The sequence below is a fragment of the Sinocyclocheilus grahami genome, unplaced genomic scaffold (assembly GCF_001515645.1).
Source record: "Sinocyclocheilus grahami isolate Dianchi unplaced genomic scaffold, SAMN03320097.WGS_v1.1 scaffold16.1, whole genome shotgun sequence".
In the NCBI taxonomy this organism is placed as follows: domain Eukaryota; kingdom Metazoa; phylum Chordata; class Actinopteri; order Cypriniformes; family Cyprinidae; genus Sinocyclocheilus; species Sinocyclocheilus grahami.
Genome location: NW_015505195.1, coordinates 3,443,965 through 3,458,684, shown reverse-complemented (window position 1 = coordinate 3,458,684; position 14,720 = coordinate 3,443,965). Strand labels below are relative to the sequence as shown.

The 14,720-nt window shown below is 38.0% G+C and overlaps 1 protein-coding gene across 2 annotated transcripts in view; it reads right to left on the bottom strand.

The window, feature by feature from the left end:
• The window catches only part of LOC107548880 (F-BAR domain only protein 1-like), a 40,647-nt gene that overhangs the window by 24,379 nt on the left and 1,548 nt on the right, over nucleotides 1-14,720 (bottom strand). For both annotated transcript variants that reach the window (XM_016229728.1, XM_016229738.1), the window contains one exon: nucleotides 3,406-3,459. In XM_016229728.1, coding sequence (XP_016085214.1) covers nucleotides 3,406-3,438 — 33 coding nt within the window. In that variant the 5' untranslated portion in view covers nucleotides 3,439-3,459. The remainder of the gene's footprint in view (nucleotides 1-3,405; nucleotides 3,460-14,720) is intronic.

Here is a 14,720-nt window from a genome sequence, read left to right as displayed (position 1 = left end):
TCATGATGAGAATTTTAATGTTATTTGATTATATTTGATTGTTCGCTCATTTCTCAGAACTCCATGCAGAGGTGCTGTAGTGTTAAAAGACTTAAAATACTGCTGACTGTACATTAAAACACACAAACACACAAAATATAAAAATAAAAATACGTGTGTTCATGAATCAAGCACAAAAAGACCAAAATGTTTATTAAAGTAAAATGAGTCACTTTGATTTCATGTTGATTTTAAAAACTGCTTTTCAGAGTAACAGAAAATAGTGAAGGACAGAACATCTGCATACGTCTGCATGAGTGATGAGGGGGTCAGAGTGAATAATAGTTCTGCATGGATGCTTTGGAGTTTGGGGTGGGTTGGGGGGGAGGAGGGTATGGGGTTTACACCAGCTTTGTGTAAGAACACAATAGTGAAGGTCTCTGCATCTACCACAGTTCTGCAACACAAAGCCAGACAACTGAATAACCTCGCTGAAACCGGTCAGCAGACCAAAGGCTGCAACCACACAGAAGAACACAGTAGAGGAACTCAAAAATAAAACCTCAGTCAAGACAACAAATGAAAGAAGGGCTGTTCAGATTAAACATAGCGGTGCTCCATACATGTGTTCATGAATCAAGCACAAAAAGACCAAAATGTTTATTAAAGTAAAATGAGTCACTTTGATTTCATGTTGATTTAAAAAACTGCTTTTCAGAGTAACAGAAAATAGTGAAGGACAGAACATCTGCATACGTCTGCATGAGTGATGAGGGGGTCAGAGTGAATAATAGTTCTGCATGGATGCTTTGGAGTTTGGGGTGGGTTGGGGGGGAGGAGGGTATGGGGTTTACACCAGCTTTGTGTAAGAACACAATAGTGAAGGTCTCTGCATCTACCACAGTTCTGCAACACAAAGCCAGACAACTGAATAACCTCGCTGAAACCGGTCAGCAGACCAAAGGCTGCAACCACACAGAAGAACACAGTAGAGGAACTCAAAAATAAAACCTCAGTCAAGACAACAAATGAAAGAAGGGCTGTTCAGATTAAACATAGCGGTGCTCCGATTGATCAGATACCGATCGCTATCGGTTGATAATAACTTTGGGAAGTTTGATTGGCGGTCTCTATAAAGGCCGATCTCAAACTGACAACGTGCAGTGAATCGTGAACAGCGTTAGTGAATCACCGCATGCTCTCTCTCTTTCCCTCTCAAAATGTGCAAATGGCTTTAAATCAACTAATTATATTAAATTAATATAACCGGAAGCGTCACGAGCGTTTCAGTACGAGTATTACACAAAACCGCGCGTCTGCGCCATTCATTAACACAGAGACACGCAGAATTCATATTTAAATATGAATCGTTTTGCGGCTTAATATTTACAAATACTAGTGGGAGTGGGCTTACTTGTGTGTGTGTGTGAGAGGGCGCGCATCGGGCGGAATTTTTTTGGGAAGATAAAGGTCATTTAATATTACAATTAAAACATTGAAGAAATATTGAATGCTTATTCCTTAAAAATAAGGTTTTAATAATTTTAGTAGTAGTAGTAGCAGTCTGTTACGTACATTCTACTCAACAATAGTAATATATTTCTGCCACAATGCCCTCAAGTTAAACCGAACTTTTATTTTGACGGGTTGCCGTGAATACCATTACATTTCTGTGTGTGTATGATATGAGGATAGTTTTACTCAAATGAAACGGTCAAATGCTGATGAAGTGCCTCTCAGAGCAGTTCTGGAGATGTTGTTCATGTTTTATGTCCTCATTAGTGAGACGGCAGACGTTAATATAACCGGAAGCGTCACAAGCGTTTCAGTACGAGTACTACACAAAACCGCGCGTCTGCGCCATTCATTAACACAGAGACACGCAGAATTCATATTTAAATATGAATCGTTTTGCGGCTTAATATTTACAAATACTAGTGGGAGTGGGCTTACTTGTGTGTGTGTGTGAGAGGGCGCGCATCGGGCGGAACTCCGCTGTGCGTGATACAGAGAGCGCGACCATAACTTAGAGACTGAAATGACACGCCGTCGTGTAAATAAGATAAATAGCATAAGGCTATTTAGTTTGCTTAATGAAAGAATAATGTATAGACCTGTTCTATAAGAAAGGTAACTTTAAATGACTTCTGTTGTGATCTGGCGCTATAGAGAAAATATAATTAAATAAAATTAACTTGACCTTCAAGGGGGGCGGGGGGTGCCGTTGGATGGCAGGGGAAACACTGCACTATAAACGAGCTGCATGCTGCACAGTTGACACAGGAATTGTCACTTGCACAATCGAGGCAGTGTTGCATCGTCACTTAAGGTTAGAATTTGCATTTCTTTTTAAGTCTGGCCAGTGTTTAAACCATTCAGCACTCCGTGCTCTTCTAGAGATGGTGCGCTGATGCACACTCAAAGTGCACACACATAAGGCAGCCTCACATCCAGCTCACGAAATCAGGCCTGTGCTGTGTGTAAGCTATTGTGCAGCAACTGCCCCATTGTAAAAACAAAATGCACTGCATGATCAAACATTCAGGTGAGATAATTATATATTTTTAAAAAATGTCAACAAAAAATAAAAAAGCCCCCTACCTCCACCCCTCAAATTAAAAAATACCCCCACAAGAGTCACCTAAGAGGGCAATTCCCCCCATTTTCAAAAACGAAATTCAAGCCCTGAATGAATGTCTGTAAAAATCCTGATTGGAGCATCACTATAAATAATTCTACATGATAAAAAGAAGGCTTAAAAAACATTGGTGATCGGTGATCATATTGGCAGATACTGCTTCCTGTGATCGACGATTGGTGATCGGCTCCAAAAATCCGGATCGGTGCACTCTTATTTAAACAGGATCACGGTATGCCGTTTACTTTCAAGTGATGTTTAGAGGCAGGCAAAAATGCCACATTACAACAAAAGTATCTCTAAAACTAATCTGATGGCACAGATGTTGTAAATTCCTTTAACATATGGACGACTTTATCTGGTAGGAAGGCTTCCGTACTCTTATAATGTGGCCTGTATTCAGTAGCAGTGGTTCCTCAACGTTCTGCCTTGATTTCCCCCTCTCTTCTCCCTCGTTCTTTGACAGCAGGCTGGGTATTAAAGTAGGACACACCTGAAATAGCCTTGCCAGGTTTGCTGAAAGAGCAGAGCACGGCTGTCCTCGTGGGAAAGCTGACAAAGCCCTGGCCCTCTGCTTTTGTTCTCACTTTTTACTCTCTTTGTTCTATCCTCACTCCATCCCTCCTTCATACTTTCAATGATGCGACTAAAACAGTCAGCATATGAATCCCAAACTGCTTACAAGGCAACTGTACCAAACATTCACTGAGTAAACATTTGCTCTTACTGTACTGCTACAAAGCTGAAACATTAAAAACCCCATCGCATAAGAAATGTGACAGACTTACCCAAAAATTATTCTTGAAATATGGCATCTCCATTTAGAGGGTTCCTAGAGGGTTCTGAAAGAAAGAAAAAGAGGGTTATGGCCCAGATATAATATCTGGAGTTGTTTTTACCAAACTTATTCTAGGAAAATATCAGAAAAATTGTAAATGTTTTTATCCTCTCAGTTTGATGTTCATCGACTATAACTAATCTTTATTTTATTTTATGGCCAATAGCTGATAAATTCTATATTAAAAAAACAAAACTAAAAACTAAATTTATTTGAAATCAACGTTATAACGCACATGCAGGTGCTAGTGGCAAGGACTCAAGGCAATTTTAATAAGACCAAACCTACACTGAAGTGCACACACAAATATACTTGCTCTGTTTCAATGTTCTGGCAGAGCAGATGACACTGTGAAAGTGTCTCTTTGTGAATGTAAACGTCAGCCAACTCAAAAATATAAAACCATCACCTCAGCTAATAGCCTGAGCAGCCTACTGAATTCATTTTTTATTTTTTGGTTCGAGTCTATTCAGTGAAACCAAATGTAACATTTGTCCTTAAGGTCTGGGGCTAAACGAAACACGAAAATGCTTTTGAAAGTTTCGAAGTCAGATCAGTTGAACTGAGTTATGTTTCATAATGCGTCTATTCTGCAGCTGTGTATATGGTGGCTGAATGACTCTCTGAGGTAAGACAACAGGTGCAAGGAGCTGAGTCACTACAGAACACTCTTCTGTAATACAGCCTCTATCACTGCACACACACACAAACATTTTCATCCTCTTTCCTACCCTCTCCTCATCTTTCCTCACTCTCTTTTGTAAACACATCCTGGCAGTGACCGTTGACTCTCAGAATGTGACGGTAAGCTCAGGCATTTCCAGTTCAGTGTCTATTGGCAGGTTTGTGTTCCTGATTTCTAATGCGCAAGCAGCCTACAGCTCAACACCAAGGGCTCATAATAAGGATCCTGACATCAGCCAGGTTAGAATCCTTCAGAAACACCTCCTCATTTTTATGGGATTTTGCCTGACAGGACAGTGGAGGTAGACAGCAAAGTAGAGGGAGGGAGAAAAGAATGGGATCAGGACACATGCTAGATTGAAACCATAGACTGTATAAAAACATGGACGTGGTGTCCGTGACGTCACCCGTAGGTTTCCGAAGAGCGTTTTTGAAGCCTAAAGTAGGTGGAGCCGGCCATCCCCATCTTGGCAGCGCGTCACTCCCGGATAATCGAAAATGGGCAAAGAGGCGGGAGCTGGTTGCTGAAACCATGCCTACCTAGCTCGACAGTGGTGACAGCAGCGGCAATCCACCTGTCACTCAAGTGGCCACGCCATTAATTATGCAGAACGTTAAGGCTTAATATAATTTAAACGGATGAGTTATAAAAAAAAATTCACCCCCCCTCAAAGTTGTCACGAAGGGCAAAATTAGCTATATAGACCAAAACCACCTTTTGTACCAGGCTGTAAACATATTTTTTTCTGCTGTAAATTTGGGCATTTTAACATGGGGAGTCTATGGGACTTCCCTCCCTTCTGGAGCCAGCCTCTAGCGGCCAGTCGATGAATTGCAGTTTTAGTCACTTCCCTGTTGGTTTCACGAGAGAGACCGGAATGTTGCCGCTTGATTGAAACCCATCTCCAAGTGTGTGTGATGAGCATTACTCACTGTGCCACAGCTCTGACATACTTTCTGATATTATGATAATGCCACAGACATCAAAACAAAATCAGTAGAAACAAACTAAATGCTTTAACCCAATCCCTTTGTGAAGGACCTTCCTAAAATATAAAGGCAGCGCCAGCTATATATTATGTATAAAGACATATTTATAAGATTTTTTCAGATATTATTTAACTATATTACAATATTATATATATATATATAATATACTCAAGCGCTGTCCTTGAGTAGATGTGTTTGTGGGAGCCAGGCGTGGGCCCAGTAGAGAGCTGGTTGGAGGTGTGATTCCTGTTATGTTTCTGAGAGCTGGATGCTGGCAGGATCTGCAGCTCATGAAGTGCTGACCACAGGGCTTTTCTCTGGCTGGCCAGGCCTCTCCTGGCACCATTGACGGCCATCAACCGGTGCACAGCATGACCTCTCATGGACAGGGAAATACTCATGCTTACGCCTTGCTCCCTCTCTCCTTCTTTCACACCCCTTTAATTAACTCAACCCGGCCAACCTTACACCCCTACGGATGACACAAGCTTGGCAGCGTGGCTTGTTCTAAAAATAAGACTCAGTCATCGGTTCAGGGTGCTCCAAACAGACATCAGGGCGTAACGTGGAGGAGACGGAATACGGAATACGAACTGGGCCAACTGGGACTAGAAGGAATTTCTAAATATTGGCTTCTCATACTCTGTAATTAGGTCTATATGTCAACCATGTATATGTTGGTGGACATGGCAATATCAATACTAAGTTTAAGATGTTTAATAAGATGTTTAACACTAACATCTTATTATCGCTAAAGTATTCATTTAACACAGGCGTTTGTTAATATCAACCAATGGCATGATAATACGCAAAAAAAATTAATGTTTCAGTTAAATAACAAGCTAGCAGATAACAGCCATTTGGGATTATGGCAAAACTACCCTTTGGGTTTGGCACCAAAACACAGTGACACTGGCAGCTGAATTTTCCATTGAAGACTAGAAGTCTCCTAGAGCTGATTCTGTGGTGAGTGTGGAGTGAGCCCTGGAGGATCCATCTGGTGCTCAGTTAGTCTGTCAGAACCAGTGTACTGTTAATGGAAATTAATGTTTTCTTGCCAAACAAAAAAAAGTGTTGGTAGTCAATTTATCTAGAGCCATCTTTACCAAGAATGTCTATGTAATACCCCAAAAAATCTATTAGCATACCCATTCATCTCATTTGCGCTTGCTTAACCGGCATAGGAAACCCAAGACAAATATGGACAAATTTGAATATATTGTTTAATTATCTCCACAATTCTAATTTATGTTGAAATTCTAAAATTGAAACTTCAGTTAAGGGAAAAGATTTAGTCATCAGTGGCGGCTCGTGGGTTTTAAAATAGAGGAGGCACACTAATTGTATTGGTCTGGGATCCCTGCCGATTATTATTATTATTATTTGCTTAACCACTTTAAAATGGCTTTTTGGTTGCTTTTAGTCAGAAAACGTAAAGAAAACGACATACATACAGCACGGTAATATAATTTCACTTACCTGGCCTATCAAAAGAGAGCTGCCTGTTGCGCCATTTAATTAAGCCAACTGCTGTATTTTTTTACCAACGGAGGCACGAGAGCTCAGCGTCTTCCCCGGCCTCCCCCTCCCCTTCTATATCACTTAGTGGTTGTAATTACATCAGCAGATTCGGCACATTCGCGATAGAAAAGCGGCGTTTTCACGTTATGGTATTACAACTGTGAAATTACAAACAAAAAATACACATTCTGAGACATGAACTGAAATTAATTGTGAATTTTATTAACATTGAATCGTCCTCCTCCCACTTTCACCTCAAAATTATGGGGAAGCTGTGCCTCCCCTGCCTCCCCCGACAAGCTGCCACTGTTAGTCATGTCATTGTATCCAGTTATTCTGACTACAATTTTATCAACTTGTAGTCAAATTGTCACATGTTAGATTTTTGTAACAAAAATAATATTTTAGCTGACAAGAAAGTGCCAAATTAAACCACATATTCCAAAAATTATGTATTAATTTAAAGATATGCATGAACATAAAAACATGTGAAAATTTAGTTTACACTATTGAGTGTTCACAGCAAGTACACTGATACTGATATGGCATGAAAATGTACCAAAAGTAAAGTGCACAGCCATGCAGTGACCCTCATCCCTTTCAGGCAGAATTTAAATGGCAATGCTCAGCACTTTTCATCCTTTCATTCTCCCTCTCTTTCTCAATTTGCTGTGACCAGGCACGTGCACAGGTAGGGCTCAACCTGTGCAGAGTACATGCCCTTTTTGCCCTTATACTCCGAAGTGCCCTTTTTTTGGTGATGGTGTTTTTCTTCTTCTTCAATAAATCAATGATATTGGTCACCCTTTACATCTGTCTGTCTGCTTTACAAATATTTAGCTAATGAAAGGTATTAAAAAGAGCTTGTGACTAAATCTTGTTGGATCCGCTCAAACTGTCATTAAAGCTCATAACTCCACCCCCTCTATCTTGACTGAATGAACTGAAGTTCTACAGCAGCTGAACTAGGTCTGCAAGGGTAAATAAAGATCTTGTTGTTTGAATAAGTACATTATTATCCGCCTATTGTGTTCATGTGCGTTCTACGTTCGTGAATCAGTCTGAATGACCAATATAATGGCATTAATGGGAAGACTTATTTAAAAAAGTAAGTAAACAACTCACACACTTATATGTAACCACTTTATTACGTCAAAATAAGACTTGAAATGGTCTGAAAACATGATCTGTGGGAGTTTTTAGTGAGTAAATCAGCTTGTTGAAATTTAAAGTAAATTTCTGTGTCTGTGACCAATATTTACTGAGCTTTGATGACTGATGAACCGAATAATTCAAAAATAGTTAAAAGTTAACTATTAAAAAGAATAGCTGAACATAAGTTCACAAATAAAATATTTTGTTTAAATTGTTACTGCCTTGAGTTATTATTTTGGAATAAATGTAAAATGCTTAAAAACTTGATGAGATTCATACTTTTAATAAACAGAATATTGATTACATTGTTAATGTAAAAATATCAAATAGAATTGTATTTGTTGTTGTTGTTTTCTGGTAGTGTAAGTAATGTTTATTTAACCAGGAACATGTGACTGAGACAGGAATTTTCATTTGATTTAAAAAAAAAACTTTGATGCCTCCTTATTTCAGAACACCACTGCAAACCAATGATTCAAATATCTATTATATCTATTAAATTTAACTGTCATTGTATTATATTTGAAAAGAGAGTAGAAAGGAGAAAACTGATTGTAGAAGACAGTTTTGTTACTTTGTGGTTGCACTGAGAATACAAAAAGATACATTTTGGAGCATCAAATCAAGTTAACAAAGCGAAACAATCAATTACTATATAAACAACTGCCATTCAAGCTGCTATGATTTACTAAATTGTGAAAAGTGTCGACTACGCATTAATCTGTGTCAACTGTTTCTATATACTGTTTCGTACCATTGAGTATTGTACCTACATATATTATGGTTGTTATTAATAGTGAATAAATCTAAAGCTTTTGAGACTATTATTTTGTGTTATTTCATTTGTCATTAAGGGGGGGTGCCCTTTTTTAGTTTCAGCACATGCCCCTTAAAAGGTCTGTGCACGGCCCTGGCTGTGATTGAAAGGATTGTTAGAGAACTATTGGCAGATGCAGATGCAGCTCAGAGGGGAGCTGCTGATCTCCTTTCTCTCTCTATCTGAAGCTTCATATGGTGGTGTATATAAACAGAAGCACCGTATCAACCCTCAGCGGAGCCACTCCAGGAGTGAAGCATACAGAGCCAAGAATCAACAGTAGACAGCTTGCTTGACTACTAGAGCCCCATCTGTCAAAGTCAGAGTGTGTGTAAGGGGAGTGAAACTCTAATGAGGAAGAATGCTTTTAAATATTTCTAATAATTTCAGGGCTGCATTAGAAAAGAAATTGAGGAAGCAAACCAACCAACAGTGGCCTAAAAAACATTTATAAGAAATTACAGTACTTAAATAGAAATCTCTGATGAACAACCCTTTTGAGGAAAAAGATGTGCCATGGCTATCTGGTGAATTCAGCCTCTAATACTTATTACCGTGTGAATCAGAGTGTATTTGTGCCCTTCCTCACCTGCTCTGGCAAAGGAAATTAGCTGAGAATATTTCCTGTCAGAGGGGTTTTTGCAGCATCTTCAGTGTCGCATTGCCAAATCCCCCATCCACCCAGGCCGTCTGTATCTGCATTAGAGCTTCAGCAAGATGCACAGAACTTGACTTGGTGTGATTACGAATACATTTGGAGGATTTATTTTTACTGGAAATTCTGAGGCTTATGCTGAAGAAGCCCTGTCTGCTGTTTCCACAAGAACAAAAAACCCTTACAAAATGTTATGTGTTTAACTCAGAAAACTTAAGACCATGGTTCTGAATAATTGCCATATTAATTTACCAATGTATTAAATAATACCATGGTACATGTCCAAGAAGCATGGTAATTAGACAATATTATATGAGCAAGAGTGATTTTGCTCTAAATAGCAGCATTATTATTAACAACAGCACAATTGTGCTATATTGTGTGATATTGCTTATGTAGAACAGTTCATTGAACAAGTTAATATTCAGTAACTTACATTTAGATACAATATTACACATTATTTTGTGTATTGTTGCTCCACCAAATAAAATATTTGCAAACAACCAAAACTGATTCATTACTTCCTCAACATATCAGTGTGTTTAACTGTTTAACAAGTGAATGATTCAATGACTCGCTCATAAAGACAGCTGCAGCATACTATCATATTAATATTTCTTCCATTAAAAGGTAGCCTATGGTAAAGGTAGTAATATCTAATATGCAGTATGCTAGTATTTGTTCTTGAACGAATCAGTGTTTTGAGTTTGAATTCATGACTCACTCATAAAATCAGTGATTCAATTCAGAATCACATACTGTTTCTACCATATCTTTAATTGCAGAAATAGTAAAAATAGTATACGTACTAAAATGTTATTCCAAATTCAGACAGTCACTTATGTCATTCTGAATGAATCAGTGTTTTGAACAAATCAGTTGAATGAATGAGTCAATCATCACTCATAATAAAGACCACCTACTGCCATACCAATATAACCTGCAGAAAGAGTCACTGAAAAATCTCCAACACTAATGCACAGATTGACTGAAATGGGCAAACACAGACAAGAAAACTGATCCAAACAGTCAAAAAAAAGTTCCAGTGCTGTTGGAACACTGCTAAACAAATTCAATTTAAAGACCAAAAATAACTGTTGAAAATGCATCATGATTAAAGGTCTGGACTTTAAACTCAAAGGTTAAAGGTTTAAATTCTCAAACGGGTGATGACCAATGAACCAAGGTGATAAGAACAAGAACAAGTCTTTCTAAAGTAAGCGTCAGCTGCTTTAGATAATAAATTATTTGCTGAATACTAATTAGCAATTAAGACAACATTGAATGTCACATGAACAGTATAGTGAATGGCACCATGTGGACAACAGAAATATATCCTTCCACACCAACAGAGTTCATCTTGTTTCTCTGTTCAGAGACAGCAGAATGAAACTACAGTCTCTGCTGGCTTTTGTGCTGTGCTGAATGCTGTTGTTGTTGTAAGTAGTGCTCAAGCACAGTCTATGACAGCAGGCCAGAGCTCACCTCCACCCGGTACATCACCCAGCTGCATAAGCCATGCGAGTGCATGCAGAATCAACAATTGTTCACAATGCATTAATTAATTCAGATCATTAAGAAACCATGTTTGTGCAGCCCAACAGCATATTTAAATGACAGAACACGTCTGGAAGACACTGACGGAGGTGCATAAGCAACACAAATGATAAACATCATCCTCTTCTCTGACATTGCTTACTGTTGCTTTCTCAGTTTTTTGGGGTCAGCACGTGCCTTATAAATGACCTAGATAGCAAATTTGATTAGGGCCTTCTGAATTCGGGGACAGTTGCATCTCAATGGCGCAATTACACGCCACTGAGATTTCCTGTAAACTAGCTTTTATTATCTTGCCACACAGCATTACATCTGTACTCTCCTGATAATTTCACTGAAACACTGTTAAAACCTTTGAAAATGACGACTGACTGTTTATACTCAAAGCAGTTCAATGTTTTTTTAGTTTGTTTCCCAGCATTCTCTGCCTTTACAAGTCATAATTCACCATTCACCAAATGTTATAAACTCCTATCCACAATTGTATCGTGATTCAACCGATTTGAGTCGTCACATATTTGTATCGATTTTCAACCGGCTCGGGGTGCATCGTTACATCCCTAATGATCAAATGACAACATTTTCATTTTTGGGTGAACTATTCTATTAAAACATTTAATTATAAACAAGATGACAAATTGTTACTTATGGAAAAGTCCCACATCCAATTCTTGTAACAATGACCCACAATCAGGCTAGGCTCAGAGCCACGTTCCCTTCTGCAGGCTTCTGTGTGCCTCTAGACAGCCCAATAGACAGAAATCCTCCATCTGCCACGGGGTGCCAAGCTTTGCCCACAGGCGCTGTCCTGCTTGCCAGGGATGTAGGTGAGCCAGCAGCACTGACACACAACTACAAATCTTTCAATGCTGATGCTATCGACCACTAGTTATCAGCGGATGATAAAACAAGTGACAGGAGAATTGGGCCAGATTCCTTGAAACTTCAGGTTTTTACTCTGTTAAAATAAGTTGATGTTTATCGACTGTTAATGAGGGAGTCCTCGCTAATGCAGCAGGTTCCTTCTGATGAAGTCTAATCAACAGGACCAAACCAAGCCGATTCAAATTTAAATGCAAAGAACTGTGCATCCCCCACCTCCCTCTCTCTGTCCTTCTTTCCTCCTTCTCTGCAGGTCTTCAGAGTCAGGGGTGTTCCTGAATGATCCGTCTAATCTCAAACCGCACCGGCTTTCATGTGTCTCAACTCTTTCTGGCCTGATAATGGATCTAACTTGACTTAAAAAGTGCCAGACTTACTACATTTCAGCAGGCTCAGTGTGGGGTCAAAGTATCTACTGTTAACTTCTGCATGACCTCAAGTATAAGAAGCTGAAAGCTGGAGATGGGATGTACAGCCCTTTCAAAGCTCTTCACTTGAGTAAGACAGAATTAGATGCCTTCGGGGTTCAGAGCTCTAATCAGTCTTTTATATAAGATGAGACAGGATAAGAACCTTAAAATAGTTCCCAAAATCAAAATGCAGTATGAAACGCTTACTCTACAAAACAAAAAACAATGCATTTTGAATGCATGCGTGCACTGGCGAGCCATGTAGCACTGGATGATATCTCTCGAGCACAGAGGAAATGCAGCAATATCAGTCTTCAGTCCTAAAAAATAAACTGTTTGCAAGACTCAGACGTCATCAGACACTACTCAGAAAACCAGATTATAAGGTAGTTTAATTTTGTCTCTACTTCTCTTAAATGCATTTTATCCCTTGCAGTGCAATCAACGCTGATAACCAAATACTGATATTTGAATTTCTAACAGGCTTTAAAAGTTGTTAGCTTTTATTCCGAGGTAAGTGCAATGCTAGAAGTGTTAAAAGCCAACATTTTTGGAAATGATGGAAACTATGATGAAAGACATCATTAGCATTCATCAGTACAGTCAAAACGTATAATATGACTAGTCATAGTACAGATTCAAAATTTCAATTGAAGTCTTTACACTGATGACCCTAACAAAATATGTTTGATTTCATAATGACTAAATGTTTGCATTGAAACCTGAGAACCTATCTTGGAGAAACCACCATGTCAAAGCAATTACTGTACTTATATGTTCATACAATCATGCAACTTTATAACCTGTATCTTAAGTTACCTCATTTTTACAAATCCATAACTTTTTGTATAAATTTTGCAATTTCTCTGAAATTTGAAGTACTGTAAGTACACACTGTTCTCTTTTCCTAATAAACTCCAAATGAGGCGAGTATTCACTAGTTGATAGTGTGCAATAAACACATACACTGATAACTGTAAGTTACAGTTGTAACTAGTTGTAACTAAACAGAACAGAAACACTTGGTCATTAAATTAATGTTTTAAGTTTATTAAGTTTAAATTAAGTTTATATGTTTAATTCATAATGTGTTTATTAATCAGTCTATTAATTCAATGTTTGCAATTTTTTGATTTTTTTTTTAAGTAGCCACTCAACTCAAGAACCTTTTGGAATTTTTCATGGACCACAATTTGACAATAATCTACATTATAAGAATCAGATGGTTGAATGGTTTGTTAATTTGTTTTAAAAGCACTTTTAATCTTTGGGTTCTTTAAAGGATAGACTAAACAAGAACAAGTCAAGACACACACTCAAAGGACAATCTGCATCTGCATCACAAGACTCTTATCATGAGGAGGGAATACCATGCCGTGCATTTACACAACATGCTGCAAGAGATCACACAGTGAAGTTAAATAGTGGAGTACAGTGTATATGAGCCCCAGGATCTGTGTTGCACTATAACTCAGCTTTGCAAACTCTTTTGACTTTGTGGGAATATGAAAAACTAGCCTGCAGCCATTCTCCACAAATCTCCAACCACATGGCACTAGCTCAGGATGTGACACTATGCACCAAGTGTTTCTAGAAATAACTTGCCACACTTCCAAACAGGCGACTGGCCACTTCTAGAGATATTTCTTCTGATCCACTTCATCAAGAATGACAGGGACATTATTCATTCACACAATTTGCAAAACAAATGATGCGTCGTTTAAGGCATGAAATTTGACAGCCTAAATTGAGATGCTATTAGAATCTTAGTGACATCTAAATGGATACTGTATAAAGCCAAGTCTTTCTAAAATGTATTCCTTAAAACTAACCAGTAAAAAAGTAATCCAATTTTTTTATTTTCATTTCATTTTGGTACTTATCCATTACATACTAGTAGAACTTATTATTAGTGATTAGTATCTGTTCAGTCACTACGAGTACTTATTTATTACATACTAGTAGAACTTATTATTAGTGATTAGTATCTGTTCAGTCACTACGAGTACTTATTTATTACATACTAGTAGAACTTATTATTAGTGAGTAGTCACTATGAGTACTTATATATTACATACTAGTAGGCCTATTTCTTATTTCTACTATTCTCTTTCTCATCAATGACAAGCAGGTTAATTGTTCTATTGTTACTATTTACAATTTAAACATATTCAGTCCCAGAATGGAGATTTGTAGTTCATATAATATCTGTTCACTTCGAATTGTTGTTGCTGGTATCTATTCCAGGTTTACTAACTATTCTATAGATCAAATTGGAACAGACTGTACAGTAGTGTTTCATAAATGGGTACTAGAATCTAAACCATAAATACAAACAAAGCTGGGACAGATACAAATATTAGTGCCTAATGAATAGTTACTAGTAAAGTTAGAATAGGTACCAGTAACAACTGGAAAAAGAACTGATCGGAAGTGAATAGTGAACCAAAGATAGAACTCAAAAGCAAAAATGTGCAATTTGTTACTAGAATATTTGCATTCTACAAATGAGATAGTGACAAATAGCAAAGAAATAAGTACCTGTATGTAATAAGTACTACTGACAAATCGAATTGATTAATAGAGTCATCTAA